General features: G+C 36.8%; 2 protein-coding genes across 6 annotated transcripts; both read right to left on the bottom strand.

Annotated features, from left to right (window-relative positions):
* Positions 1-640: 640 nt before the first annotated feature.
* Positions 641-2,638, bottom strand: LOC100263323 (UPF0496 protein At3g19330). 2 transcript variants are annotated; one of them, XM_002274269.4, is made up of 2 exons: positions 2,017-2,638; positions 641-1,864 (listed from the first exon to the last, which is right to left on the bottom strand). In XM_002274269.4, exons 1-2 carry the CDS (start codon positions 2,072-2,074, stop codon positions 792-794), a joined length of 1,131 nt encoding a protein of 376 aa, XP_002274305.1. In that variant the 5' UTR covers positions 2,075-2,638; the 3' UTR covers positions 641-791. The 2 variants fall into 2 exon arrangements, with proteins under 2 accessions (XP_002274305.1, XP_010664051.1); XM_010665749.3 differs by having other exon boundaries at positions 641-1,867; positions 2,017-2,321.
* A 548-nt stretch (positions 2,639-3,186) lies between these two features.
* On the bottom strand, positions 3,187-25,988 carry LOC100259812 (chaperone protein dnaJ 10). Of its 4 annotated transcripts, none has more exons than XM_002278140.5 (11): positions 25,838-25,988; positions 25,536-25,669; positions 16,754-16,813; positions 14,104-14,186; positions 13,812-13,971; positions 11,390-11,519; positions 10,742-10,900; positions 9,896-10,074; positions 9,710-9,790; positions 9,462-9,620; positions 3,187-3,628 (listed from the first exon to the last, which is right to left on the bottom strand). In XM_002278140.5, exons 2-11 carry the CDS (start codon positions 25,620-25,622, stop codon positions 3,509-3,511), a joined length of 1,218 nt encoding a protein of 405 aa, XP_002278176.1. In that variant the 5' UTR covers positions 25,623-25,669; positions 25,838-25,988; the 3' UTR covers positions 3,187-3,508. The 4 variants fall into 4 exon arrangements, with proteins under 4 accessions (XP_002278176.1, XP_010664052.1, XP_010664053.1 ...); XM_010665750.2 differs by having other exon boundaries at positions 25,536-25,685; positions 25,838-25,971; XM_010665751.2 differs by having other exon boundaries at positions 25,536-25,685; positions 25,786-25,963.
* Between the last annotated feature and the right edge of the window lie 326 nt (positions 25,989-26,314).

Raw genomic sequence — 26,314 nt, 5'->3', positions numbered from 1 at the left:
TATTTGGCATTAGTCAAGCACCTAATTGCCATATTGAGTTGATCACTTCTTTCAGTTATTGCTTTATTTCATTAAATGGTGTGGAGTTTTGGACATGGTGCTTTATGACTTTCAATTATAAAGCCACCAGTCTAGCAAATCCAGAACCGGCCCCCAACAACCCCCCCCCCCCCCAAAAAAAAAAAAAAAAGAAGCCCAGTTAACTTTCTCCTTTTGAAAATCCTAAAAGCACAACTTCCAAGTGCTGGACAAACCACTTCTTGTATAACCTAATTACCTTCACTTAAGCTTCAAATGTTTGCTTGACACATGCAAGATCTATTCATAATATGGGGATTGGTAACTTCAAATCAATTCCAGGAAACCCAGCACTCCATAAGAGCTAGTGAATGTTGTTTATAGAGAAACAGGTCCCTTTCGAATGACCCAAATGTAGCTTATATGAATATATGGGAAATGAAGTCTCTAGTTTGTCAGTTGCTAATAATCAGCTTCTGTGCAACATAATGCCCTTTTGCCAGAATTTTTTTTTTTTTAAAAAAAAAAAGGTGTTGCAATGTGTAGGAACAAGTTGTTCTTGCTCAAATGGTTGTAATAACACGAAGAAGCATCCAATAAATAAGATTGGAGAATTGGAAAATTTTGTAGGCAGTAACAGTAATTATAAGCAGATATAAATGAAGAAAAGTTTTTAGTTCTTCCTTAGGATTGACAGGCATCTTTAATATACACAATCGGACTGGGAAGTAAATGTTAAAAAGAAATAGAGATGGTTCATATAGGCAAATTGGTTAGGAATTAGAACTTTGATGAAGATCGATCTCTCTTAGGAGTAGAGACCTGGCTCTGTTGACTGTGGTAAAGCAGAGGCATATATGTTCCTCAAGATCCTTAAGTTGGTGGAGGAAATAGAGATGGTTTTTGCAGAGATGCTTGGCCACCTCTTGGATGGTATGCTTGTCCCTGCCACCCTCCAATCCAAGGCGAATGAGACGCTTGTCACCCTCAACAGCAGTGTGCAACCATGCCACGAGGCTGTCAATGGTGCCCAGATCATGGCATAGAACATAAGTACCCCTAGCTGCAGCATCAAGCTGTGCCCCATGGGCAAGCTCTTTCTTAGAGAGCCTGGGAGGAAGGAATACAGTGGATAGTGGGGCAATAAGGGCAACGAGTGTATGAGTAGCAATTGCGACAGCAGATATGGCAACCCCAACGGCAGTGCCAATGAAACAGAAGGCGGATCCAGCGGTTGCACGGCAGATAAGGCGAATCTTAGACCGGGACTTTCGGATATGGCCGTCAAGTTGTTCCTTAAGTTGAGAGAAGCAGCGGCGCATGTCACGGAAATTATGGGAGTCAGGACAGGGGAAAGGATTGTCAAGACTATCGAATTGGAGGAAGACATCAAAGGCCTGATTGCACTGGGATTGGGTAAGTGAATCGGAATCAAGGGGAAGAATATCGAGGAGGTCATGAAGAGGGGAATAGAGAGAGTGGGCGTGATGGACGCTACGGTGGAGAAGGAGACAGAGTTGGGATGTGTTCTCGCTGTGATCAAAGTAGTCAGAGACAAGACGGGTGAGGGTGTTGGACCTTGCATGCCGAAGGGCATCCTGGACACATTCTCGGTCGGGTCGAAGGACATGGGCCAACCGCAACTGCTGGACATCCTCTTCTCGCTCCCCGTCTGTGTCTTGGTCTGGGTCTGTGTTTGTGTAGTCATCCTGGTGGCGGACGTGAATCTTGGACCATATCTCGTTGTAGGAATTGGTTTGGACAGCGAGGGTGTATTCGCGGGTTAGATTGACGGTGGGAGAAGTTTGAGAGATCGATCTTGGTGTGTCCTCTCTAGAATTCTCAACTGCTTCAAAGTTGTTCAGACAATTAAGCAAACAAGTGGAATGCACTTGGCGGAATACACACGATTAAGGAAACACGTGATATACACTCATATATTTAGGATTGGAAGCACGAAAATTAGAAAGACAAAAAAAAAAAGAAAAAGAAGTTTACCAGGGACTGTGGTTGTTGAAGTTGACGCCGATGATTTGAGGGACAAGCATTGCAGCATTTCGTGCCCCTCCAAGCCTAACTTTGAACTGGACTGGACTCCTTGAAATCCCTCAGCAGTACATCTTCGCTACTTCTCTACCACCCCAATCATTCCTCAATGCTCTTCATTCATTTGAGTCGCTTGGATCTCTTGAGTCTTAGCCACCAATCGGCCACAAATGACGTTGACTATTTCTTCTAGGTCTTTTACCAGGTTCCCTAAGCTCCCTTGCCTCGCAAGTCGCAACTCGATCATCACTCTCGCCTTTTTATCTTTTTCGATTTTTATCATCACTCTTCTTTTTTTTTTTTAGACTTTTTCATCATTATTTTTTTTTAATTTTTTTATGATTTATTATAAATTTTTTATTTAATAAAAAAAATAATATATTAATTTATTTTTTATTTTTAATATTTAATAAAAATAAAATATGATGCAAACAAATAATCGAATACTTAATACTATTAAACATTAAAAAATTAAGTAAAAAAACAAACTGAGCAATGAGGTTTTCTATATCACTATTTCTTAAGCAAATTTATTGTTAGCACTTGTTCAAGATTGCCCAATGTAATTGTTGATGAATTAAATCAATTATCATATAAGATTCATTCATAAACTCAATTAGAAAGTGTAGCGCTATTTAATACTTGTTTCGTGCGAGAGCGTTCCACCAGCTCGACCTTAATTGAAATTAAGTAATTTTATGTGACATTTTAATTTCAAGGAAAACCTGGACGTCTTGAAACCTCCAATGAGGGTTGGTTTAACTTTCTTTTAGCTGGTTTATCCTACAGTGTTGCCTTTCTTTTTTTATTATAGCTGTTCCTATACACCTGTGTCCTAATCCTCGCAGTTGTAAATTTGTAATATATCTCGAAGTTACGCTTGCGATATTTTAATAACCACCTGCTCGTGGAAGGATGAGTAAAGTTGGCGTAGATCTAGGTTCAAATATCATTTGTGTATATATCAGGAAAAAAAAATTACACAATCAAGTGTGAATTTCTTCACAAATCGGTCAATTCAAATTTCTGACTGCATATTCAATTTGTTTGGCCGAAATTTCTCTTCAAGGAAGCACTGAATCTAACCCCTACACGCTTGAATCCAAAATGCAAAGGTGCCACTTCAACAAAATACAACATTCAAATCACAAGGCAGTCCAATCGTAGCTGACGAGTGACAGCGAAAGACACTACCCTTCTACAAATCTCTCTTCCTCTCTATATGTATATAAATACGAGTCTTCCATAAATACAATACAGCCAGCATGTCTCCTCACCTGAACCAGAGATATGCATCCCAGCATGGTATTATCTATTCTTAACAGACATGTATCCAACACAGGAAACCTCAAACCCCTCTCCCTATACCAATAACAGTAATGATACATCAAATAAGTGTCGTACTACAGGCAATTCCCAAATGAGATCAATTTTTTTTTCACCTTCACTCTCTGCCTGTTGAAGAATCTCTCTGGGCACCAGGCGGAGCTGTCGGCATTGGAAAATTACTGTAGTTATACTGAGCACCTGCAAATTGGGGAGCCTCCACATACGGGCTCTGGAACTGCCAATTGTTTAAAAAAGTAAGAAAAGGACGAAAGACAATTAATCAATACAGATACATTGAAAAGGAAGGAGAAATATGTTAAGGCGCATAAGTTTTCCCTATTTATCAGATGTAAAATCCTCATGGCACTTTTTTAGCATTTAGTGAAAATGGAATAACAGGTTATTTATAGCATGTGGAAGTATAAATTCAACTTCTTAAATGTCCATGCAGCAGCAGCATTCATCTAATCAGGCTCAGTTCTGGTCCAAATCTCCCTCCATTTTGAAAATTCTCTACTCTAAGGTCACATTTGGTATGTGGAAATGGGGAACAAGAAAAAAGATATTGTTTCCATTCCTATTTCTCCATGAATAAAAAATGAATTTAATGATTCCAATTCTTGAATGTGAATGCACCAAGGAATGATTATTTATTTTTATCTCAATGTTTGGTAACAAAGGGAATGTGAATAAAAAAGGAAATAAATTGACAACAATATTTTTTTACATGGATTAAAATAATTTTTTATTTTCATCTTAAAAGAACATCTGTTTAGAGGGTTTTTTTTTTTTGATAGGTAAGATAAAAAAGTCTATATATAAAGAGAAGACGCCAAAACAACGCCCCAAGTATACAGGAAGTATACAACAGAAGTCTAAAGGTTCACCCAATAGGGAAAGGGAAAGAAATAAAAAACATCATCTGCCCTTAGAGTCTAACCAATCAATGAAACTAACAAGAGAATTAGGGCTCATATCTATAGACACCCTAGACCAAGACCTTAAATTACATACAAAAAAGTTTTTCAGCCTTTGGACCGATAACTCCTTATTATCAAATGCTAACAAATTCCTTTCCTTTCACATTGACCAAAATATACATAAAGGGTCACCTGTCAAGCCTTTTTACAAACTTTACCCATGAAGGACCCATGTCACTCAAGGAAAGTCTCCTTAATCGGGTAAGAGAGAACCCAAGATACCCCAAAGAGAGAAAAAAATCAGATGCCAAAGAACCTGCGACTTTGCACAATGAAGAAGAATAGATCGACAATTTCTTCTTCGGGGTGGCAAAGAAAACATTTGTTAGCCAAAGAAAACCCTCTCCTTTGGACCTGATCCAGAGTTAAGGCTTTCCCCCAAGTCGCCTCCCAAGCGAAGAAAGCCACCTTAGGTGGCGCACAAGATCTCTAAATGATGCTATTAGGGAACAAAAGAGGATCACCGGGCCCCAAAATCGAATAGAGAAATTCAATCGAAAAGTTCCCGCTCCTCAAGGCTATTCAAATCACTCTGTCATACACATCCCTGTGCGTTGCTTGGAGCCTTAACAAAAAGCGTTCCACACTTTCCATTTCCTAATCATCAAAGGGCCTAGGGAATCTAGGGGTCCAACCACCCTCTTCACCGTTAGGGTTCCAAACCTCCACCACCCAAGCTTCCTTAGACAAGGAAAGGGCAAATAAGGAAGAGAAAGAATCATAAAGTGGCTCATCGCCACACCACTTGTCCTTTCAGAATCTCACTCTCCGACCATTTCCCACTTGGAAAGACAATCAACTACTCAAAAAATCCCACTCCTTTTTTATGGTTTTCCACAACCCAACACCATACCTTTCTCTCACCTCACGGAACTGCCATCCCCCAACATCTTCTCCATACTTTTGACTAATGACTTGCTTCCAAAGAGCCTTTTTTTCGTTGGCAAAACACCAACTTCACTTGCACAAGAGGGCTTTGTTCATCCCAAAGAAGCACCTCACACCCAAGCCCCCCTTTTTTTCTCCGAACAGACCGTCTTCTACCTTACTAGATGTGGTTTCTGCATGAAAGCGCCACCACCCCAAAGGAAATCCCTCTAAATCTTCTCCAACCTCAACCTCACTTGCCTTGGCATGCAAAAGAGAGACATGAAATAGATAGGCATATTATAAAGAGTATTACAAATTAAAGTGAGCCTCCCTCCTTTCGAGATACACAGTCTTTTCTACATGGCTAACTTTTTGTGAAATCTTTCGTCAATCCCATCCAAAAACTATCACGGATTTGAAAGGAGCTCCAAAGGAATACCCAAGTAACAGAAAGGGAGACCGCCCACCTTACACCCCAACTCCAAAGCCAAGTCATCAATATTGTCCACCCTCCCCACAAGAATTGGCTCACTTTTTTCCAAGTTGATTCTCAAACTAGAATAAGCCTTGAACCACATAAGAAGCCAACTCAAAAAAGTCACCTAGTCCTGCGATGCCACACAAAACATGAGAGTATCATCAACAAATAATAAATGAGAGATCTGAATCCTAACACCACCCCTGCCTCTCACCCTCCACCAAGAGAAGTAACTACCACTCTCCGCCCTCTTCAAGAGATAACTAAAAACCTCTATGACAATCATAAATAAATAAGGGGAGAGAGGAAATTCCTGTCTCAATCCCCTTGAACTTTGAAAAGCACTAGTTGGGGATCCGTTTACTGGAACGGAGTTGCTGTTGAGATACACCATTCTACCCATTTAATCCATCTTTCCACCAAGCCCATTTTCCTTAGCATCGAAAACAAGAAATACCAGTTTACATGATCGTACGACTTCTCAATGTCAAACTTGTAAAGAACACTGCCTTCATTGCTTTTCAACCTTGACTCTACGATCTCATTAGCGATCAAAACTGCATCTAAAATCTGTCCACCCTCCACAAAAGCGTTTTGGGACTTGTGATCACTTTGCCCATTACCTTCTTAAGTCTATTGGCCAACATCATAGTTAACAACTTACTGTCCACTAGACTGATTGGCCTAAAATCTCTCAAGTCTTCAACATCACCTTTCTTTGGAACAAGAACCAGAAAAGTAGTATTTAGTGACTTAACAAATGTGCCCCCCTCATGGAACTCCCTAAAAAACGCATCTCCTCTTCTTTCACAAACTCCCAACTAAAAAGTCAAAACACCATAGTGTACCCATCCGTACCTAGTGCTTTATCTTTGCCCAAATCAGAGAGAGCAGCAAATACCTCTTCTTCCGAGAAAGGAAGCTCTAGCCTTTCAGCCTCATGGTTGTCTAAAATCTTAAAGGCTAAACCATCTAGACAGGGTCTCCATTTCCTTGCCTTGGATAAAAGATTTTGAAACGCCCCAACCACACTAGCTTTTATGTCTTCTCCTCAGTATACCAACTACCATTCACTTTCACTTTGGCTAACCAATTTCTTCTTCCATGTGCATTCGTCATCCTATGGAAAAAACTGATGTTGCAGTCACCCTCCTTCAACCACACCTCCCTTGATTTCTGTCTCCAAGAAATTTCCTCCTTGAGCACCCATTTTCTATAATTCTCCTTTGCCTCCTTTTTGGCTTCAGTCTCTTTTATGGACAAAGCTATAACCTTCTCCTTTTCATCCCAAAGCACCACCTGAGAGTTTTTTTTTCTTTCTAAATAATAAGATTAAGAAAAATAATATTTAGTTAATAAATAAAAATTAATCGTAAAAAATCATACAAAACTAAAAAATCATACAATAATTTAAGATGTTCTATATCATTGCCTACACCAAGGGAATCAAAATACCTCTCGTTGAAGATTAATTGAAATCTCACTTTTAAGTGAGATTCCATTCCAACTAGAAATTTTTTATTCTATTCATATTGTCATTTAAGTTATCCAAACATGGGAATGTATAAGAAAAAGAATGAGATGTTCATTCCCACTCCTCATTTCCTCGTATCAAACATGTCTTAAGGGTGTATTTAGTATGTGGGAATAGGAATGGAAATAGTGGTGAATCATAATAAGATGTAGAAGATGGGAATCAAAATCCTAGTAAGAGTGAGATTTTGTTTTCATACTAATGAATTTTGTATTCTTAGTTTCATTTTAAAAAACAATCCAAACACATTAAAGAATGAGAATAGAATTGGTTTCTCATTCTCATTTTCAATTCCACTGTTCCAAACATGACCTTATAGTTTAATAACTTGATTGAAAGTTAAAAGTTTTGTTGCTACTCTCTCTAGAAAAATTTAGGAAAAAAATATTAAAACAAAGAATGAAGGTCCTAACTCTTGCATCCATTCCAAAGTAAGCTATCTAATCCTAGTAAATCTCTCTCCTCTCACACTTTAATAACTTAATTGGAAGTCAAAATCCATTAAAAAAATCTAAAAGAACTCTTAAGCATTGTAATAATTATTAAATCTCTCTCATAATTATTATGTATCTTTCTAGTGCTCAACAAATTTTCCTACTTTCTAATTATTTTTCATTTCTCAAAAAAAAAAAAAAAAAAAAAAAAAGGTAAGATGAAAAAAGCAATGGTGCACACAACAGTATTATCCATCCAATTACTCCTACCTTTCTTCTAGAGTCAACATTGTAATCCTAATTCAGTTATGTCTATCTCACATGCCAAGCAATTTCTTGTCTCTTTCAAGATTCAAGCATCAGTAACATCAAAGACTAAGAAATTGCAAAAAGATTTTCTTTGGTTAGGGGTCAAGTAGGGTAAAAAGGATCACCATATTTGTTGGGACCTAATGTGTAGGCCTAAGGAGTCTAGAGATTTGAGGTTTAGGAATATTTCTTTAAAGAATCATGCTTTCTAAGGGAAGTGACTTTGGAGGCTCCCTAAGGAAAGTTATACCCTTTGGTATTAGATTATTGGAGCATTTATAGAACACATCCTAATGAATAGGACACCAACATTTCAATCAAATGGTCACATCGGTGCCCTTGGAAGGTCATTGCATAGGTTTCTCAAATTTTTTCTACACACTCACTTGGTGATTAATGATAGGGCTAGAGTTCATTTCTAGGGTTTTAAGATTTATATCAACCTTTGTGTTCACAATTTTCAACTTTTTATAGAGTTTTCACAATAAAAAGTCTCACTGTATTAGCCATTATTGGCAACACCTCTTTTTTTTTTTTTCTTGAAACCTTAATTATTGTCACAACCTCACTAATTTGGAGATTGAGGACCATGAAACACTCATGTCCTTTCTTACTAAAGTGCGCTTGTCTTCTAAAATTAGTATTTCCTTTTTCTCTCCCAAAAAATTAGCAATGTGACTTTTCAAATATTTTAACTCTCTATACTCTATAATTCTCTCTCTTGTATATATGGAAAGCATATGTATGTAGACATATGAATGTGTGTCTTTCTCCTACTTTTTAACTTCCCCACTTCGTTGTAAAAATTCTCTTTGCATGTAATGTGTGTACATATATATGTGACATGTGCAAATAAGTGAGCCCCCTCTCTCCCACACACACATGTGAATGCATTTCACTACTATTCTTTTTGGTGGCAACTGATTGGGTATTTATTAATGGATAGAGAAGACTCTAAATTAGAATTGTTCTTTGATGAAGGTAACCCTTTTTCCTCCCTCCATTTTTTATTCTGAAATCTTTTTGGTGATTAGAAATTTGATGCCATTATTGATGAAAATTAATTAGATTATAGACCATGCCTTCTCAAGTATATCATCCATCACTTGAAACTAAATCCTCTATGGACCAGTAAACACAAAAAGAAACCAATTTTCTGTATTATCTTGGTAGCCTTGTTTCAAACAAAGGTATGCCAATTTTCAATTTATACATAGTTATCTAACAAGATCAAAATTTTATAAATGAAGGGGGTCCACTTAATCTGCACCAAGTTTGAGTTTACTCTTTACAGACTTTTTAATTGGAATTTCTTAGTGATTATTTTTCTTTCTTTATTTTTAATCAATCCACCTTGTGACATTTAAATTTTGAAATTTTCATGTGATCATAAAAATGATCCTAATATATCTTGCATAATGAACATGATCACATTATCAGTGAGGAGAAAAAAAAAATGTTACCTGTGATGCAAATGCAGTATAAGACTGCTCCTCAAGGTTTGAAGATTTTGGTGAGGTACTAGGAGAACAAGCATCATGGCTTGGTTCACTTCCATTCAGTTTATGGACTGCACTGTTTAGCATAGCTTCATCCTCATTCCCATTGGATGATTTAACCCTCTATATATGCATATCATGGTTCCAAAAGTATTAGGCATTTAAACAAAAAAAATTTCTAAACCACACAAAGTTGAGGACGGAGTTGCAACCTGGAAAATTTTTCCCAGAGTCTTCAATCCCTTTGCCCGTGCACGAAGCTCCTCTTTCTTGCAATTGTTATCTTGAAGAACCTGCAACAGTCCTTTAATAGATTACCACCAGACAAACTGGATAAAGCATTATATATCTAGCAGTAGGAAACACCCAAAAAAAATAACAGCTAATAGTAAAACAACCATCTGACAAACACGAGAAAGAGTAGCTTCAATATCAGCTACATTAAGCTTCCACAGAGAATCAATCATTAGCTTTTTGTGAGATTGCATGTATTCTTCAAGCTCTTCCTCCGTATAGTTTCCTTCTGCACTCAGCTGCTTCTTCATGTCCTCTTGCAGTTGAATCAAAGCAATAGCACCTACCAGCAGTAGCAGCAAGAAAAAAGCACTTCACCAAGCCATAGAAATATTTATCTTAAGCAGCAACTTCCCAGACAAAAAATATTCGATTGACTAAGCCTGTTAAATCCCACAATTTTGGGACTAGAGGAAACAAAGTTATTAATGTGCATGAACAAATCATGCAGATAGTCACATGCACAATTATATAATTTCAGAAATTAAAATAGGCTAGATCACAAGATGACTAGGTTATGGCCTCGTACATAATGAGAATATTGAAGAAAAGGTTGTAATCAGGAAACTACAAAAATAAAAATTAGTGTCATGAACAAAACAGAAAAGAAAATAAGAGATTTTGAAAAATCAAGAATAAGGTGATGAAAATCTGACTGGTTGGAAATGCCAACAGATAAGTAACAGAAACCTGGCCAGATCAAACCCAGAACTCATTCTCTGAGTTCCTCTACATGCACTGAAAATTTTTAATTGACCACAATCAATCAATACCAAAGGACAAAAATATTAACAATGATTAGAGCAGCTGCTATAATGTTCAAATATAAATCAACAACAATCCAGGGTGCCCAAGCATAATTTAGTAACACTTGTGAGAAGAAAGAAAGAAGAAAAGAAAAAGAACAAACTAAACATGGCTATTGGCCATTGAAGCTAGTGTGCGCTAACCAGTTGCTGCAGTTACTTGGGATTTTATGAAGTGGCCTTTGTTTCTGAACCACTCAGCAATGAACGGCACACCCAAATATATCGCCTTCTTCCCAAGCTCTTTAGCCGCCTGTCTTGCATATATATAGCCAATTGTATTCAACATATCAACACCATAAGCTGTAGCAAACAGAGCATGAACTTGATCAGAAAAAAACCTCTTTTGACTTTGCATTGATAAGGATAGAGAAAAGCAGTCTGATGAAAACAAAAAAGTGCAAAAATATGTGGACAAGTTGAGCAATGTTTCTTTCAAAGATTAAACTTTCCCTAGATATACCTGCACTCATCTGAAGCCCCACTTTTAAGTTGCTTGATGAATTACGAAAGCCTAGAAAGCCTTCTTCTAAATAGACTAATAATTCACCCTGGTTTAAATGAATTTTCTTTAACTTACACAACGATACTAATCACTACCCTCATTGACATCAAATAGTTTGAAATTTTGAGTACTCCTATTACTTTATAGTAAAATTTATAGGTAAAAATGTTGTCATGAAATGAGAGTGTAAATTAATTAGTTGAAAAACAAAACTAGTTTGTTTGCTTGCAAGTTTCCATGTCACACAATCTCACAACACCAGAAGCATGGACTTAATAAAATTTTACCTGCATTTGAGAGCCTTGATAATTCAGCTTCAGCATGATTAACAAAATCCTCTTTGTTCCCTTGAACATATTGGTTTAATCGGTCCTTCAGTATGTCAGCAAGTTTTTCTTCTCTTTCTTTTTGAACAACCTGCAGCCAGAAGAAATCTGCATGAATCATCCACTGAAAAGTAAACCTAAATCTAAGGACATGCCAAACTGTAATACAAACAACAGCAAAATGCAGGTTTCCAAAAAGCAAATAAGTTTAAATTCATATTGCTTGTAAATGCTGAGTACATGGCTATGAATTCAATCAGTTGTTAAGGCAGAGAGGAAATATGTTTCCATCTTATTGATCATGAAGCAAATCAAAGCAAGAAATCAAGAAATCAATTCTCTCCCTTTTGCTTTATGTTTTGTCAGTAATTAAGTAGAAACTACCTACTTTGTGTCCAAAAAAATAATACAAAAAATTCATAGACAAATAATCATTATATTCCTGAAATAAACAACAGCTAACAAAAGGAGGCACTAAACTCTAAAGTATAAACAGTGTATGCAAAAGACCACACTATTGGAGGGATACACACATTAAAAAAAAAAATTCTCACACACCACATAGAGTTCAACCAATCAATAAAGTCTACCACAAACAAAGAGTAATCTCCTATCTACTCTCTTACTCCAAAAAATTATACACAAATGATTGTTTGACCGCTTGATCTGCTTTTTCAATATTTTTAAATGCTCTCTGTCCATATGGTCTAGAATAGACATAAAGGAGTAACTCTCCAAGCTTTCTTCATTTTTTCCCAAAGAAAGATCCATGCCAGCTCAAGAGAGCAACCCTTATTAAGGAGTGCATTACCCGATCTGTTAACAAGATGACTGTTTTAGCTGTTTCGTCTTCTCTTTTCCACATATAGCATCTATTTAGCATCTTCCATCTCCTTTTGAGCTGATCCGACATCAATATTGCCTTCCATGCAACTTCCTAAGCAAAAAAGTTTACTCTTGATGAGACCCAAGGATTCAAAATTGGGTCTAGCCAAACCATTTTATCCTCAACATCCTTGGATAAAGAAGAGTAGAGAGATTTAATTGCACTCTAAGTCTAACCAAACCATTTTATCCTTAACATCCTTGCTAATTTTCTGCAGTTGCAATCTCCAACAGAAAGCCTCCACCCCATTTAGCTCCCAGATATGGATTTGTCTTGAAAAACAAGGGTTTCAAATACCCCTTTCCCACTCTTGCTCCCACACATCAATTGCCCATACATCTTTGTTAGTCGCTATGGAAAACAACACTGGAAAGCCTCTGCAAGGGGTAAGTACCCTATACCACTTATCCTTTCAGAATTTTACTCTCCTCCCATTGCTAACCTTAAAACCAATTCTACTATTAAAAGTCTCCCCCTTGCTTTTTTATTGTCTTCCACACTCCCACTCCACACCTTTCTCTAACTCTTCTTAAGCACCAAAACCCTCTTCCTCCGCATATTTCCCTATAATCACCTTCTTCCAAAAGATGAAACTTGGAAACATAATAAGTAAAAATTCACTCTTTCTCTCTCTCCTTTTCTTATTGTATGTCTTAGTAACCAAATATTTCCACTTTCTCCTAATCAAAATAGCATCAAACATAAAATTTAATAAAGGCAAGAACTTTTGTTTGTTACTCATCCTTTTTTTCTATATCTCACTATCATTTTTTGTATAGATATCTTGCTATTCTTTTTTCTTCTTTCCTATTTGTAGAAGGAATAAGAATTAGTAAGGGTGGGAAGAAATGAAAAAAGATGGAGTTAGTATGGAATGAGAATGAAAATTTCATTTCCATTCCAGACTACTACCTGCAACTAAGGCCCAGAATGAGTTACTAATGGAATAAAAGATTCTCAAACTATCAAATCATTCCCGCCAAACAAAGACACCCAATATTGTTAGATTATTGTAGATGAACCAAATGGAAATCACAAATGTTGAATGTATGACTTATGCGATTTAAAATAAGCAAAGAGGGATAAAGGGGGAGAGAAAAAGGCGAAAAGATTCAGGGAAATGAGAAAAATAAACCATAAATGCTAAGAAAGTTATTCGAGTCACTTCCTTGATTGCAACTTCATACATTTGGAATAAAGGAAACATTATTTGTTTAAAATGAAGGAACATATTGAAAGTCTGGGTTCTGAAAGAGATACAAACCAAGAAAATAGGGGAGAGATGGAGGAAGAAAAGAAAGATCATTCAAAAGTAGGACTCTTCATGGTGCTAAAATTCTTTTTTTTTTTTAACTAATTCCTTTCTCTTCTTGTTTCTATTTAAAACCTAGTTCAATTCTCCCAAAAAATAAAAACAAACAATTAACAAGCACAAAACGTAATTATAAAAGAAAAATAATCTGAAAATCCAATTCATGAGATACTAGGACATTGTACCCTCATTTTTTCTTGCAACTTTTTAGCATCAAACTGTTCGCCTTCTGTAAAAATGTCCAGTGAAGCCATTGAGGCCATTGCAAGCTGGCCTATGTATTCCTCAAAAAGCTCACTACCGAAAAGCATTGCAAATATTGCTGCAGGTTCAATAATGGAATCTCTGCAACAAAAGAAAATATGAAAATTAGTATCAGAAAATGAATATCAAATTACCATAATTTCATGAGGATCCACATATAAGCCCACACTCCTATAATTCATTTTAGTCATAAATTAAGAAAAAGCAGCTCACGTTGAAATTCCTGACTTCCCATGAGCATCATAAGCCTGCCGCTGGGATGGATCACTCAATACTTGGTAAGCCTCCCCCAAAACCTGCATCCAAATGAATGAAACTTTTTAATAGAATTGTACTGATGATTTTCAGCACTATCAATTCCCAAAAATCAGGCTCAGAATAAAAGTAATTTATGGAAAATGAGTTCAAAATCATAAATAAACATCTATTAAGATTGAAAATTGCTGGCTCTGAATCTTATGTATGTCACGACTCACAACAAAATAAATAATTTACTGAAGGAAAACATGTAAAACTACATCAAGAATGCCCATGCAACTTAGCATTTACAAGAATTTTTTAGAATTAGGATAGTGGTTAGGGGTATCTTTACTAATATTTACCTAAAGCCAGGGTGAGAGGAAATATGGCAGCCTTCCAATCTCTAAAAAGGACTAAAAGTCTTGATTAATAAGGCCCAAATTATCATATAACACTATCAAGACACTTGTTTTTAGGCTTTTAACAAGACTATAAGGAACTCTCTTCAAATCCCAACCTCTCCCCCCTCCCTTTTCCCCTTGTCTTCAAAAACTAAATAAATATTCCCCACCCCCACAAAACCCAAGGTTGGTGAATTTATGCATTTGATAACTGCTGCAACCATGTTTTATTATTTTAAAGAACCCTAGCAGAGATTACTTCAGTTTTGGCATTGGAGCAAGCTATGATCTTTTATGAAGAGCTTGATTAGCAGGATCAACATCTGTGTGAAAACTAAGCCTATCAATGGGGATGGTATTCATATGAAGACCTCTTTTAATCCTATTGATTCAGAAACCAAAAGTTGGGTTTTTCCTTCTCTCCCTCTATTTCCCTAGATCAATGTTCTGATCATCCCTCAAAGGTCACCTTTCACTAGAAGCCTCAAAACGATAATAGTAAAATCCTTCTTTCCACGATGAACTACCTAGCCCCAACTTTGATGGGACCAGCTCTATGTAATTGCCTTTTACAAGAAAGCCAAAACCATTGTATGTCTACACACATAAATTATCAGCCTCATTTTTTATTATTTATTTATTTATTTATTTATTTATTTTATTATTATTATTTTTATGATAGGCAGAGATAGAATATACTAAAACCACCCAACAAAAGGCCTGTATAGGTATACACATTGTATAAAATATCAACGTTAATGTGCAAAAGAACACTAGTAAATCGAGGTGATGGCCTTCTCTAGAAACATCAAAACCATGATATGCCCAGATATATAAACTATCAACGTAAGTGTGCAAAAGGACACCGATCCATTGAAGTATACATTTAAATGGATAAATATCACTTTAAATCTTTTGTGTAGTCAAATGTACACTTGAGAGCTTTACTATAACATACACTGAAGGCTTAGCTTAAGTGATAAAGGGATGGGAGGGCTTGTGGGAGGTTCTAGGTTCAAGTCACAATGGGGGAAAAAATTACCTATCAAAAAAAAAAAAAAAACCTAAAAACTAACATGTTGGGGAAGTTCAAACTTGGCATGTTTAGCATATTGCTAGAGAGAACTACCCTCGAGCTAAACTAACATGTCAGACTATTTGTGAAATCTTTGCACAATTAAAGTCTAGTCAATGCTAAAGGTCATCTCTCCAATATCTTTGTTATATTAAGATGGTGCTACCTACTAGTAGCTATGATAGAATAGTGTAAGCATCATCCTTTTTCCTTCAAACAAAAAAATTCCAATTGTCCTTTTGGTGTTTATGGAGGGAGTACAATGACATCTAATGATCACTTATGGAATGGTTCGTTTGTGGGCAAAAAAAAAGAAAAAAAAAGTTTGGAGAGTAGCTCCATTATGTATTTTTTAGATGGTCTGGAAGGAAAGAAATCTCAAGGTGTTTAATAATGAGGAGCATTCTACTCTTTTTCTAAAGATGTTCTTTCTTAGTAATTTGTTCTTTTGAGTAAAGCAGTACTTAGAGATAGATTTTTGGTCTTTTTTTTATTTTATTGAGTGGCTGGGTTTTGGTTAAGGGAGGGAGTTATTGTAAGGGTTCTTTTCCCGTTTCTGTGTTTTTAGGCCCTATCTTCTTGTATACTTTGTAGTGTCCTTGGAGCGTTTTTTATTTTTTAATGAATTTGGTTTTTATTTATCAAAAAGAAAAAAGAAAAAAAAGACATCTAATGATCCCTTGGAGGTTTGATCTTACTTCACAGGATTCTGCAAATGGTTTTATAGTTAATGATAAGTAGCATACTTCTTTGTAGTTTCTAGAGGTGTTTTTTGTTTGCCTTTAATGCATTCTCTATACTCCCAATCTACTTGGATGTGCCCACTTTCTCTATTAGGCACTTTTAATATCATCTTCATTCTCTTTGCCTATCAAAGTACAATTTTTTTTGTCTTATAGAGGGAAACTCATTCTGCAACATGTGTGTTTGTGGCATATGATTGGGCTGAAATATTTTACTGTTTCAGCATTAGATATGGTAACTTTGTTCTTTTATTGTCCTTACTTTTTTTCCCCAAGGTACATCGTTCATGCCATAATTGAAGCTTTTAAGGTGCAAATCCAAACAAAACAAAATGTCAAGTAAACAACAAATTCTTCTTAAAGAAAACAATAAGGAAGTTTATAACGATAAGTAGAGGTCTTGCCTGAAAATTTTGTGCAGCAAGAGGATCATTGGGGTTTTTATCTGGATGGACCTGCCGTGCCTTCAAGCCACAAAGAAAAATGATTCATCAGATGTACATAAAGCAGCAATTATAGCAAGCCTAGAACCTTAAATTGATGGTGAATTAACAGATATTTTTAGAATAAGTTAATTGAATCTAGTAATTATTTAATACTTTTAGCTGGACTGTTCAAAGTTTGGTAACTCAACTTCTTACGATGTTGAAGATTTAGAGATTGGATTTTTGTAGACCTTTTTGCTGGTAATTTATGTGTTTTCATTTTCTTTGTTCCTTTTTCTTCCAACACTTCATCTATAAATGGGATTTTCCCCTCTTTTTCTCAATTGCCAATATTTTTTTTTTCTCACCAATAGAAAATTATCCTATGGATGAACTTGCAGAATAGTTAATTGAAGTGGAAGTAACTGAGAAAAATTCTGCAACAACTACCAGGAAAAATTCAAAAGTAAATAAACTGACAAAAGAAGAGGATAGTGGCCAGATATGCACATTCCTATCTTCAGATGATAATAGGAACTTTCTGTGAAAACATGCCCATGTACATGAGCAGCTTTAATTCTAGGAATACCACTGGTCAGGAGACAAAATTAACCATGGGATCCAGAAATGTTGAAAACTACAGCATCTTTTAAGACTAATGAATTTAAAGTTTCAGTAAAATTAGATGAAACACAAAACCTATTCCACACTTGGTACTTTTGGTCTTTTTTCCAAAGAAAATTATGTAGAATTATGGTTGGTAACCTACTTCTTCTTTTGCATCTTTGTTGTTCTTTCCATGGCCAAGAGGTGCAAAGTACAGAAGGGATTGTTAGGTACTTTGTGTTTGCTAGGTTATATTAATAAATAAATGAGATGCACTATGGTAGAACAATGGAGACAGAAGCATGCTTGTTTTTGTTTGCACATAGTAAGCAGTCAACTAGATTAGTTTGTCTTGTTGGAGGGAAAAACTTCTTAAACATTGTTTTCACAAATCCTGTCTACTAAGTTCAATTAGACCCCACCCAATCTACAAACTTGAACAAACACAAAGATCCTTCTGTAATGTACATCCTAACCCGTGACAACAAATTAATCACAGATGAACACTTCAAATGCTCTTCAATTTCTCTTGTTTCACAAAGTCCAGAAAATACAAAACAGGACAGCTCTCCAGACCACCTTTCACTTTCTTCCCACAAAGGAGTCGTGTTAACTTAACAAAGCCTCCTTAACTGACAAAGGAAGAAAAGTGACTCAAAATAAAGCAAAAGGTAAGTGTCACAGCTCCCTAGCTTTAAGGCAGTGAAGAAGGAAGAAGGAAAGATATGATCAATAAACCCTACTTTGCTTTTACAAAGGTAACATTTGTTTGTCAAGGACCAACCTCTCCTTTGAGTTGTTCTAAAGTCAAAACCTTCCCCCAACAAGCTTCACAAGCGAAAAAACTCACTTTGGTTAGGACCCATGAAATTTTAAATAATGCCTTCGGGGTTAAAAACTGACCACCCTAGCTCCTGCATGGAAAACAGAGATTTTATAGAGAAAGCAACATTTCTTGAGCTCATTCACCCCATCCTTCTCTTCCCTCTTCACAAACATCCCATGCAACATTGAGAAAAGAAACTCCATGATGTTCAACTCTCACTCATTCAAATGTCTAGCAAAACAAGGGTTTTAGTGCCACCACCCCTCCTGTCCCCCCACATGTTCTTCCCAAACATCTGCCATCCAAGCCTCATTATTCAAAACTAAGGCCTACAAGGTGGGAAAAGAAAAACACATGAGTTCCTCCTCCCACCATCTATCCACCATCTATCCACCTATATCTTTTTTTCTTTTATGGGTAAAAAGCAATATATTAAAACAAGGCACTCCAAAAAAAGGCCCAAAAGTACACAGGAAGTACACAAAGGATGGTTAAGAGTGCCTGAGAAAAAGAAAGAAAAAAAGAACAACAACGAAAACAATAACCCCTCAAACAGAGTACAACCAATCCACAAAATCAACAATGGAAAAAGGTCCGAAAACTAAATACACCTTAGCCCAAACCTAAAGGTCACAAAGGAAAGAAAGTTTAAACCCTTGGACCAAACACCCCTCATTTTCAAAAGCCTTATTGTTTCTTTCTTTCCAAACTGTCTAGAAAAAGCATAGGGGAGAAGCTCTCCACACTTTTTCCTCTTCTTACCCATAAAAGAATCGTACCACCCTAATAACGTCTCTCTAACTAAGAAAGGAAGGACCCACGCATGACACCCCTAAAAGAGAAAACAACAAGCGCCAGAGAATCCTTGTCATATCGCAATGCAATAGCATGTGATCAAGTGACTCTTCCTCTAAATGACATAGGTAACATTGGTTGGCCAAAGGCCACCCTCTCCTCTAAATCCTATCCAAGGTTAAGACCTTATTCTAAGTAGCCTCCCAAGCAAAAAAACCTACCCTTGGTGGCACACATGAGTTCCAAATTACACTTGTAGGGAAATCACCTTGTCTTTCCAATTCCAAAGCCTTGTAGAGAGATTTAATAGTAAATTTACCATCTTTTGATTTTGTCCAAGCCACCTGATCATCCACATCCCTACACACTCTCCTTCCTTGCAATCTTTAAAAAAACATTGCACAACAACCACCTCCCAATCGTTGAGCCACTTAGAGAATCAAGGAGCCCATACTCCCCCTTCTGAATGGTTCCAAACATTCTCTACCCAAACCTCCTTGGATAACGCTATAGCAAATAAGAAGGGAAAAGAGATGCACAAAGGATCGTCACCATACCACTTATCTTTTCAAAATCTCACCCTCCTCCAATTACTCATAAAATAGGTCATATTACCACCCAAGATATCCCATTCTTTCCTGATGACTTTCCATAAACCTACCTCATACCTTTCACTTACTTCACAGGAGCATCACCTTCCATCTTCTTCCCCATACTTACCACAAATGACTAGCTTCTAAAGAGCCTCCCTCTCCACTGCAAAACACCAACTCCATTTGCATAGGAGGAACTTATTCAATAACAAAAAATTCCTCGCTCCCAAACCACCTTTCCTTTTATTGGAGCAAACAATAGATCACCTTACTAAATGAGGCTTCCACTCAAGGGCCTTTCTACCTTAAAGAAAATCCCTTTGGATTTGCTCCAATCCCAATCTAACTCTTCTTGGAATACAAAGCAGGGGCATAAAATAAATAGGCATATTGGAAAGAGTGCTACGAATTAACGTACCTACCCTCATTGAAAATATATTGTCTTTTCCAAATGGATAATCTTTTTCAAAGCCTCTCCTCTATGCCATTCCAAATTGCCAGAGACTTGAATTGAACACCCAAAGGAAGACCTAAGTAAGAAGACAAGCACGCACCAAACTCTTGAGCCAGCTCTTCTAAATTCTCCACTCTCCTCACTAGAATAAGCTCACTTTTTTCCAAATTAACCCTCAACCTCGACATGGCCTCAAACCACCAACTCAAATAAGTCAACTGATTTAGAGAAGGCTCATAGAAGACTAAAGTGTCATTAGCAAACATCAAACAAGAGACTTCCATTTCCTTTCCTCCTCCAACTGGACAAAAAACCTCCTCAGCTCTCTTCAACAAACAACTAAGGGCCTTCATGGCAATCAAAAAGAGATAAGAGAAGAAAAGGTCCCTCCACCTCAAACCTTGAGAGCTTTGAGAAAAACTAGGAGTTCCATTAACAAGAACTAAGAAGCTCACTGTAGAAATACACTATTGAATCCAACTGACTCACTTAACACTAAAACCTATTTTTTCTAGCAACAGAGTTAAGAAGTTCTAATTAACATGGTCATACGCATTCTCAATATCAAGTTTGCAAAGAATACCATCATCATTGCCTTTCGACACCAAATCAATAGCTTCATTAGCAATTAGAGAAGCATCAAGGATTTGCCTACTCTTCACAAAAGCATTTTGGGAACTAGACACCACCTTACCCACCACCTTCTTTAACCTATTAGCTAACACTTTAGCCAACAACTTGTAAAGACCACCCACCAAGCTTATAGACCTAGAATCCTTAAGATCTTCAACTCCCCCTTTCTTAGGTATTAGCACCAAAAAAGAGGTATTAATACTCTTAACAAACCTGCCCTACTCATGAAATTCCTTAAGAACTCCATAACTTCTTCCTTCAAAAAGTCCCAATTGAATTGCCAAAACGCCATAGAAAAACCATCGAGACTAGAGGCTTTATCCCCACTAAGATCCAAGAGAGCACAAAACACCTCTTCCTCGGAAAACTAGACCTCTAACATCGCTGCATCCTCACCTCCTAAAACCTCAATCGACAATCCATTGCAGCTTGATCTCCACTCCCCTGTTTTGGACAAAAGAGAGTGGAACACCTGAACTACCCCTTCTTTAATCTTTCTTTCCTCAACTACCCAAGCCCCATTGATCTTGATCTTCACCATGAAGTTTCTTCTCTTGTGTGTAGTGGTCATTTTATGAAAAAAAAAAAAAAAAAAAAAAACCCATATTTCTATCTTCTTCCTTCAACCATAGCTCCCTTAATTTTTGTCTCCAAGAAATTTCTTCCATCAACACCTACTTCTTATACTCCTCCTTAGCCTGCTTCCCAAAGTTTTGCTCCTCCACGAACAAAGCCCTAGTCCCTTCTATAGCATCCCAAAATATAGCCTAATTCAAGATCATATCCTTTCAAGCAATAGCATTCCCAAACACTTTCTTGTTCCAAACCTTCAACTTAGCCTTTAGCTTTTTCAAATTTTCAGAGAAAATAAATTAAAAGACCCTCTGAAATGTAAACCCAACCACCAATTTCTTAGCAAATCCTTAAATCATTCTCCTTTAACGACATATTCTCGAATTTGAATGGGAATGGACCTTTCCTTAAGCCTCCACTAGCTAACAAAATTGGAAAGTGGTCAAACATAGGTCTAGGAAGAAGGCACCATACAATCCCACTAAAATAACATTCCTAATCCTCAAAAACTAAGAACCTATCCAATCTTTACTAAGATTGATTGTTCAAACCTCCCCTCCATGTGAAAGAACCCCCTTGCAAGAGGAGACCCTACAGTTCCAATTCCTCAATAACTTTCGAAAATCTTCTCATTACGAAGGACAAAACCTTGAAACCCTATTCTACTATCTTATTAATCGAATAACATTAAAATCACCTCCTATGCACCAAGGATCCTACCACAAACTTCTAATCGCCCCCAACTCCTCCCAAGAAGCTTCTTTAAGCCTCTGATCCATACAACTATACACCCCTATAAAGACCTAACAAAAACCATCCTCGATGTTTTTAAACTGATAGGAAATTGAAAGCTCTCCAATTTCTATACCATTCAGCTCTCTAACACCCTATTATACCATAAAACTAGAACTCCCTCTACCATACCCCGAGAATTCAGAGCACCCTGCCCCAAGAACCTAGCCACCCTTAGTGAACGAATCAAACTACATGATAGACTTTGGAACTTGGTTTCCTATAAATAGACCAAATCCGCTCTCTGAGATGTAATCATCGATTTGATGATTTTTTATTTTTTATTTTTATTTTTATATTTTTATCGCCATTGTTAACCCCTCTCACATTCCAAGATAAAATTTTTAGCCTCATTTACCAATAGAAACCAAACTTTAGCTCTCTTTAGAGCAGTGTTGTCAAAAACATATGGTGATGTCAAGGTCATAAAACTCTTTTTAGCCTAAGGCAAAAAATAATGTGATAGCCTAACAATAGTAAGAGAAAAATATACATATATTTACCTCATCAATGCTTAACCAATACAAGTGTCATCTTCAAAGTGTTAAATATTATACTCCACATCATAAGAAGCATCATATTGTTTAGAGATATCCATCCTATCTAAATGCATATTCTACTTTTTCAAACATCTAAAAATCAGAATAAAAACCAAAATAAGATAATAAACATTTTAAAGAAACTTTGGGCATCACCATCATAGTCATCATTAAAATTAAAATTGTCATCACTTTCACCAAGACTATATTGATAGTCTTCCATCTCATTATCACTATGATTGATAATATAATATTTCATTTTTTGTTAAACTAAATGAAATTATAATCTATGTTTAATCTTAACTCATGGTCCAAAGCAATTGCCTCTATACTTTGCGCCTTATCACAAGGCGACCGCCTAGGTGTCACCTCTTTGAAGCCGCCTTGCCTAGGTCTTCAAGAAGCGACTTTTATCTGCCCCACCTTGCCTAATGGCTTAGGCGACCCAAGCGATCCCCTTTGATAACATTGCTTTAAAGTGAACTTTTCCACTGCCCGAACCTTTGAATTTAATTGAGTACTCCAACCTTCTAAGCTCCCTATCAAACCTTGAGGACCCAATCTTACTTCTTTTAATGCCAGCTATCTGTGTCTTCTGATCCTTCCTCATTTTCATTTTTTAAGCAAAACTAAGATTTCCTCCTCATAGCCCTTAGTCAACACGCCTAGAAAATTATTAAACTAAGCAAGGCAACTAAATTACCAACCCTCATTGGTCTCTTCCTCCTCTAGTCGCCCCACCTTAGAGTCCCTTTCTTCTTAGCTCTCATTTCCTACCACTACCAAAGCCCTTTCCACGCTAGAAAAACATGTTGTAGAGCTACGATCAACCATAATCACTCTCAAAAGCTAGCTTCCACTTCCTAAATCTCCATGCTTGAGCCACAACTAGAAACACAGACCCCTATCGAAACCCTTTCCCGAAAATGAGTAGAAGAAAAGGCCCCGCACCTTCAAAAAGACCAAAGAAGAATGAGAAAAAGACAGGTGCCTTAACGCCTCAACCTAGAGGGCCACATCAATGAGCGCAATCTTGTATCCTAGCCAAACACCCCCCCCCCCTGCACCCCTCTCCACCAGGCAATTAAGGGCCTCCATTGCCATCACAAACAAAAAGGGAGAGAGAGGATCTCCTTGATTTAATCCTTTGGAACTCGGGAAGAAACTAGGGAGGGTACCATTTACAAGGACAAAGAACTTCAATGTGGAAATGCACTATTTATTCTATTCTAGCCAAAGCCTATCTTATCCATCACATCTAGCAAGAATCCCTAGTTAACGTGATCAAAAACTTTCTTAACGTCTAATTTGCAAACAACACCACTAGAATTGTTCCTCTGCATAGAATTAATAACCTCATTAGCAATAAGAGTCACATCAAGAATTTGTCTTCCCTTTATAAAGACATTTTGAAACTTGGAAACTACTCTTCCCATCACCTTTCTTAGCCTATTGGTCAATACCTTAACTAATAACCTGTAAAACCCACCAACCATACTGATAGGCTTGAAATCTTTTGTCCTTGGCACCACCCTTCTTACGAATTAACACAAAAAAAGTGGCATTCAAACTTTTCACCAATCTCCCTAAACAAGCCTAAAACCTCCTCTTTCATAAGATACCAACAGAATTTCCAAAAGGCTAAAGAGAACCTATCAAAGCTAGGAGCTTTGTCCCTATTCAATTCTAAGAACGCACAAAAAACCTCTTCCTTAGAGAAAGACACCTCAAACCCATCAACCTCTTGACGCTCTAAGGCTTTGAACGGCATCCCATCAACACTAGGTCTCCAAACTCCTGGATTAGACAACAAATTGCGATAAGCTTGAGCAATCCCTTAATCTCAATCTCCTTATTTAGCCAAACCCCATTTATTTTTATTTTATCTCAAAAGTTTCTTCTACAATGTGCATTAGCAATCTTATGCAAAAATTTAGTGTTTCTATTTCCATCCTTTAACCAAATCTCTCTCAATTTTTGTCTCGAAGAAACTTCTTCCAAAGATGCCCACTTACAATACTCTTCCCTAGCTGTTCTTCTTGCTTCAACCTCCTCAAGAAAAAGAGAAGATTCCCTTTCCTTTGCATCATAAAAGGCCACCTGAATAAAAGTCATATCCTTTCTTATAAATACATTGCCAAAAAACTCTTTATTCCATACTTTCAAATTAAATTTCAATGCTTTCAGCTTTAAAGGCAAAACAAACCTGCACAAACCACTAAACCAATATTCCATCCACCAACTCTTCCTCAAGTTTTTGAACTCATCTACTTTCAACCACATATTTTCAAATCTGAAAGGGAAGCTACCTCATCTTATCCCTTCCTCATCTACCAGAATGAGAGAATGATCTGACACTAGCCTCAACAATGTGCTCTGCATGAGCCCACTTACATGACTCTCTCACTCTTTTAACACCAAGAACCGATCTAGCCTTAACTTGGACTATTTTTTCTTAAATCCCAAATTAATTAAACAAACAGGGAACATCACACTTGAATGCACTGTGCTGAAATGGCACTGCAGCTTTATGGGAGAAAACAAAATTTTGTGGAGAAACAAGACAAATAAGAATTGATGAAAAACAGGAACGGGGAGGAGGGATCAAGGAAGGAGAGTCTGGCGAAAACTTAAGAATTCTTGTCTGTATCTGGGTTTCCCCTAAATCCAGTAATGGATTCAATGCTACTTCAGGTTCTGAATTTTCGCTCAAATATAGTAGCAAAATAAGTAAAATAAGAATCTAACTTTTCCCCATGCCTCGACCTACGTTAATGGATCTAAAAGATAATGAAAATCCTTATTAATTTTTTTCTCAAATAAAACCAAACAGCAGTATCGCAAACCTACCCGTTTTGGACCTCTCTTTCTCTGTTAATTGCGAGTGAGATAATCACGGTGGAGCGAGAGTGATCGCATGCGATCACAAGTATGGAAATTAAAAAGTTACCTTGATGTAATAAGCTTTCTTAATCTCTGCCTCGGTCGCCGAGGGGCTGATTCCCAGGACGTCATAGTATTCTGTCTCCTTCACCATTGGAGGGTGCCTTCCTCCTTCTGGATCAAACGGCCGGTGGATTAAAGCTACAAGGGAGCCCCCCTAGGTGAGAACCCACAAAAAAATAAATACAAGAAACGAGCTATACAAATCCCCAAACGGGGAAATAATAAAACTCCCCAATCCTAATTTCTCCGCGTACGATGAACGATGGCACACAAATGCTACACCGGCAATTAGTCTCTGGAAATCACCTGTCTGCCTTGACCTCGGATTCCTTCGCGTTGACTATCTCCTGCTTCGTACTTTTCTTCGTGGCATTAGACTAAACCCCTACAATTCCCTCTTATGAGATATCGTACACCCCAAACAGCCGTGGCTCCTTGTATTTACTCTTCCCTTTTAAATATGGAAACGAAAATAAAAAATACATGGCTATTTTTACTTCCGCTTCTTTTATATAAACCACTCAGTTGTCCTTTATAAGATGCACAGTGAAATTTATAGTTTATTCACACGTATACACATAATATCTCTACACGTGCACCTTATTTATGCATATACCATAGATTAACAGAAGTGGTTGTCAAACTTTATTTTCTCAAAGTACTCTTACCATCTCAATTATACAGTTTATTTAATTAATTTGGATAATATTTCAATTTTTTTTTTAAGATACTTAAAATTTGGTTTAGATAATACTTATTTTTTAAAAAAATTATTATAATTTA

Source organism: Vitis vinifera, chromosome 18, assembly GCF_030704535.1.
Source record: "Vitis vinifera cultivar Pinot Noir 40024 chromosome 18, ASM3070453v1".
In the NCBI taxonomy this organism is placed as follows: domain Eukaryota; kingdom Viridiplantae; phylum Streptophyta; class Magnoliopsida; order Vitales; family Vitaceae; genus Vitis; species Vitis vinifera.
The sequence above is the reverse complement of the archived record's forward strand: the minus strand, read 5'-3'. Positions and strand labels throughout refer to the sequence as shown.

What these genes read in the sequence shown, in the direction of transcription:
- LOC100263323 (XM_010665749.3), bottom strand. Translation starts at nt 2,074, where the DNA reads ATGCTGCAATGCTTGTCCCTCAAATCATCGGCGTCAACTTCAACAACC. An exon ending in TTCAACAACCACAGTCCCTG is followed by an intron (nt 1,868 to 2,016) that starts GTAAACTTCTTT and finishes ACAACTTTGAAG; the next exon opens with CAGTTGAGAATTCTAGAGAG.
- LOC100259812 (XM_002278140.5), bottom strand. Translation starts at nt 25,622, where the DNA reads ATGGTGAAGGAGACAGAATACTATGACGTCCTGGGAATCAGCCCCTCG. An exon ending in TTGCTGCACAAAATTTTCAG is followed by an intron (nt 14,187 to 16,753) that starts GCAAGACCTCTA and finishes ATTTGGATGCAG; the next exon opens with GTTTTGGGGGAGGCTTACCA. An exon ending in ATCAAGGCTCTCAAATGCAG is followed by an intron (nt 10,901 to 11,389) that starts GTAAAATTTTAT and finishes TGTTTGCTACAG; the next exon opens with CTTATGGTGTTGATATGTTG.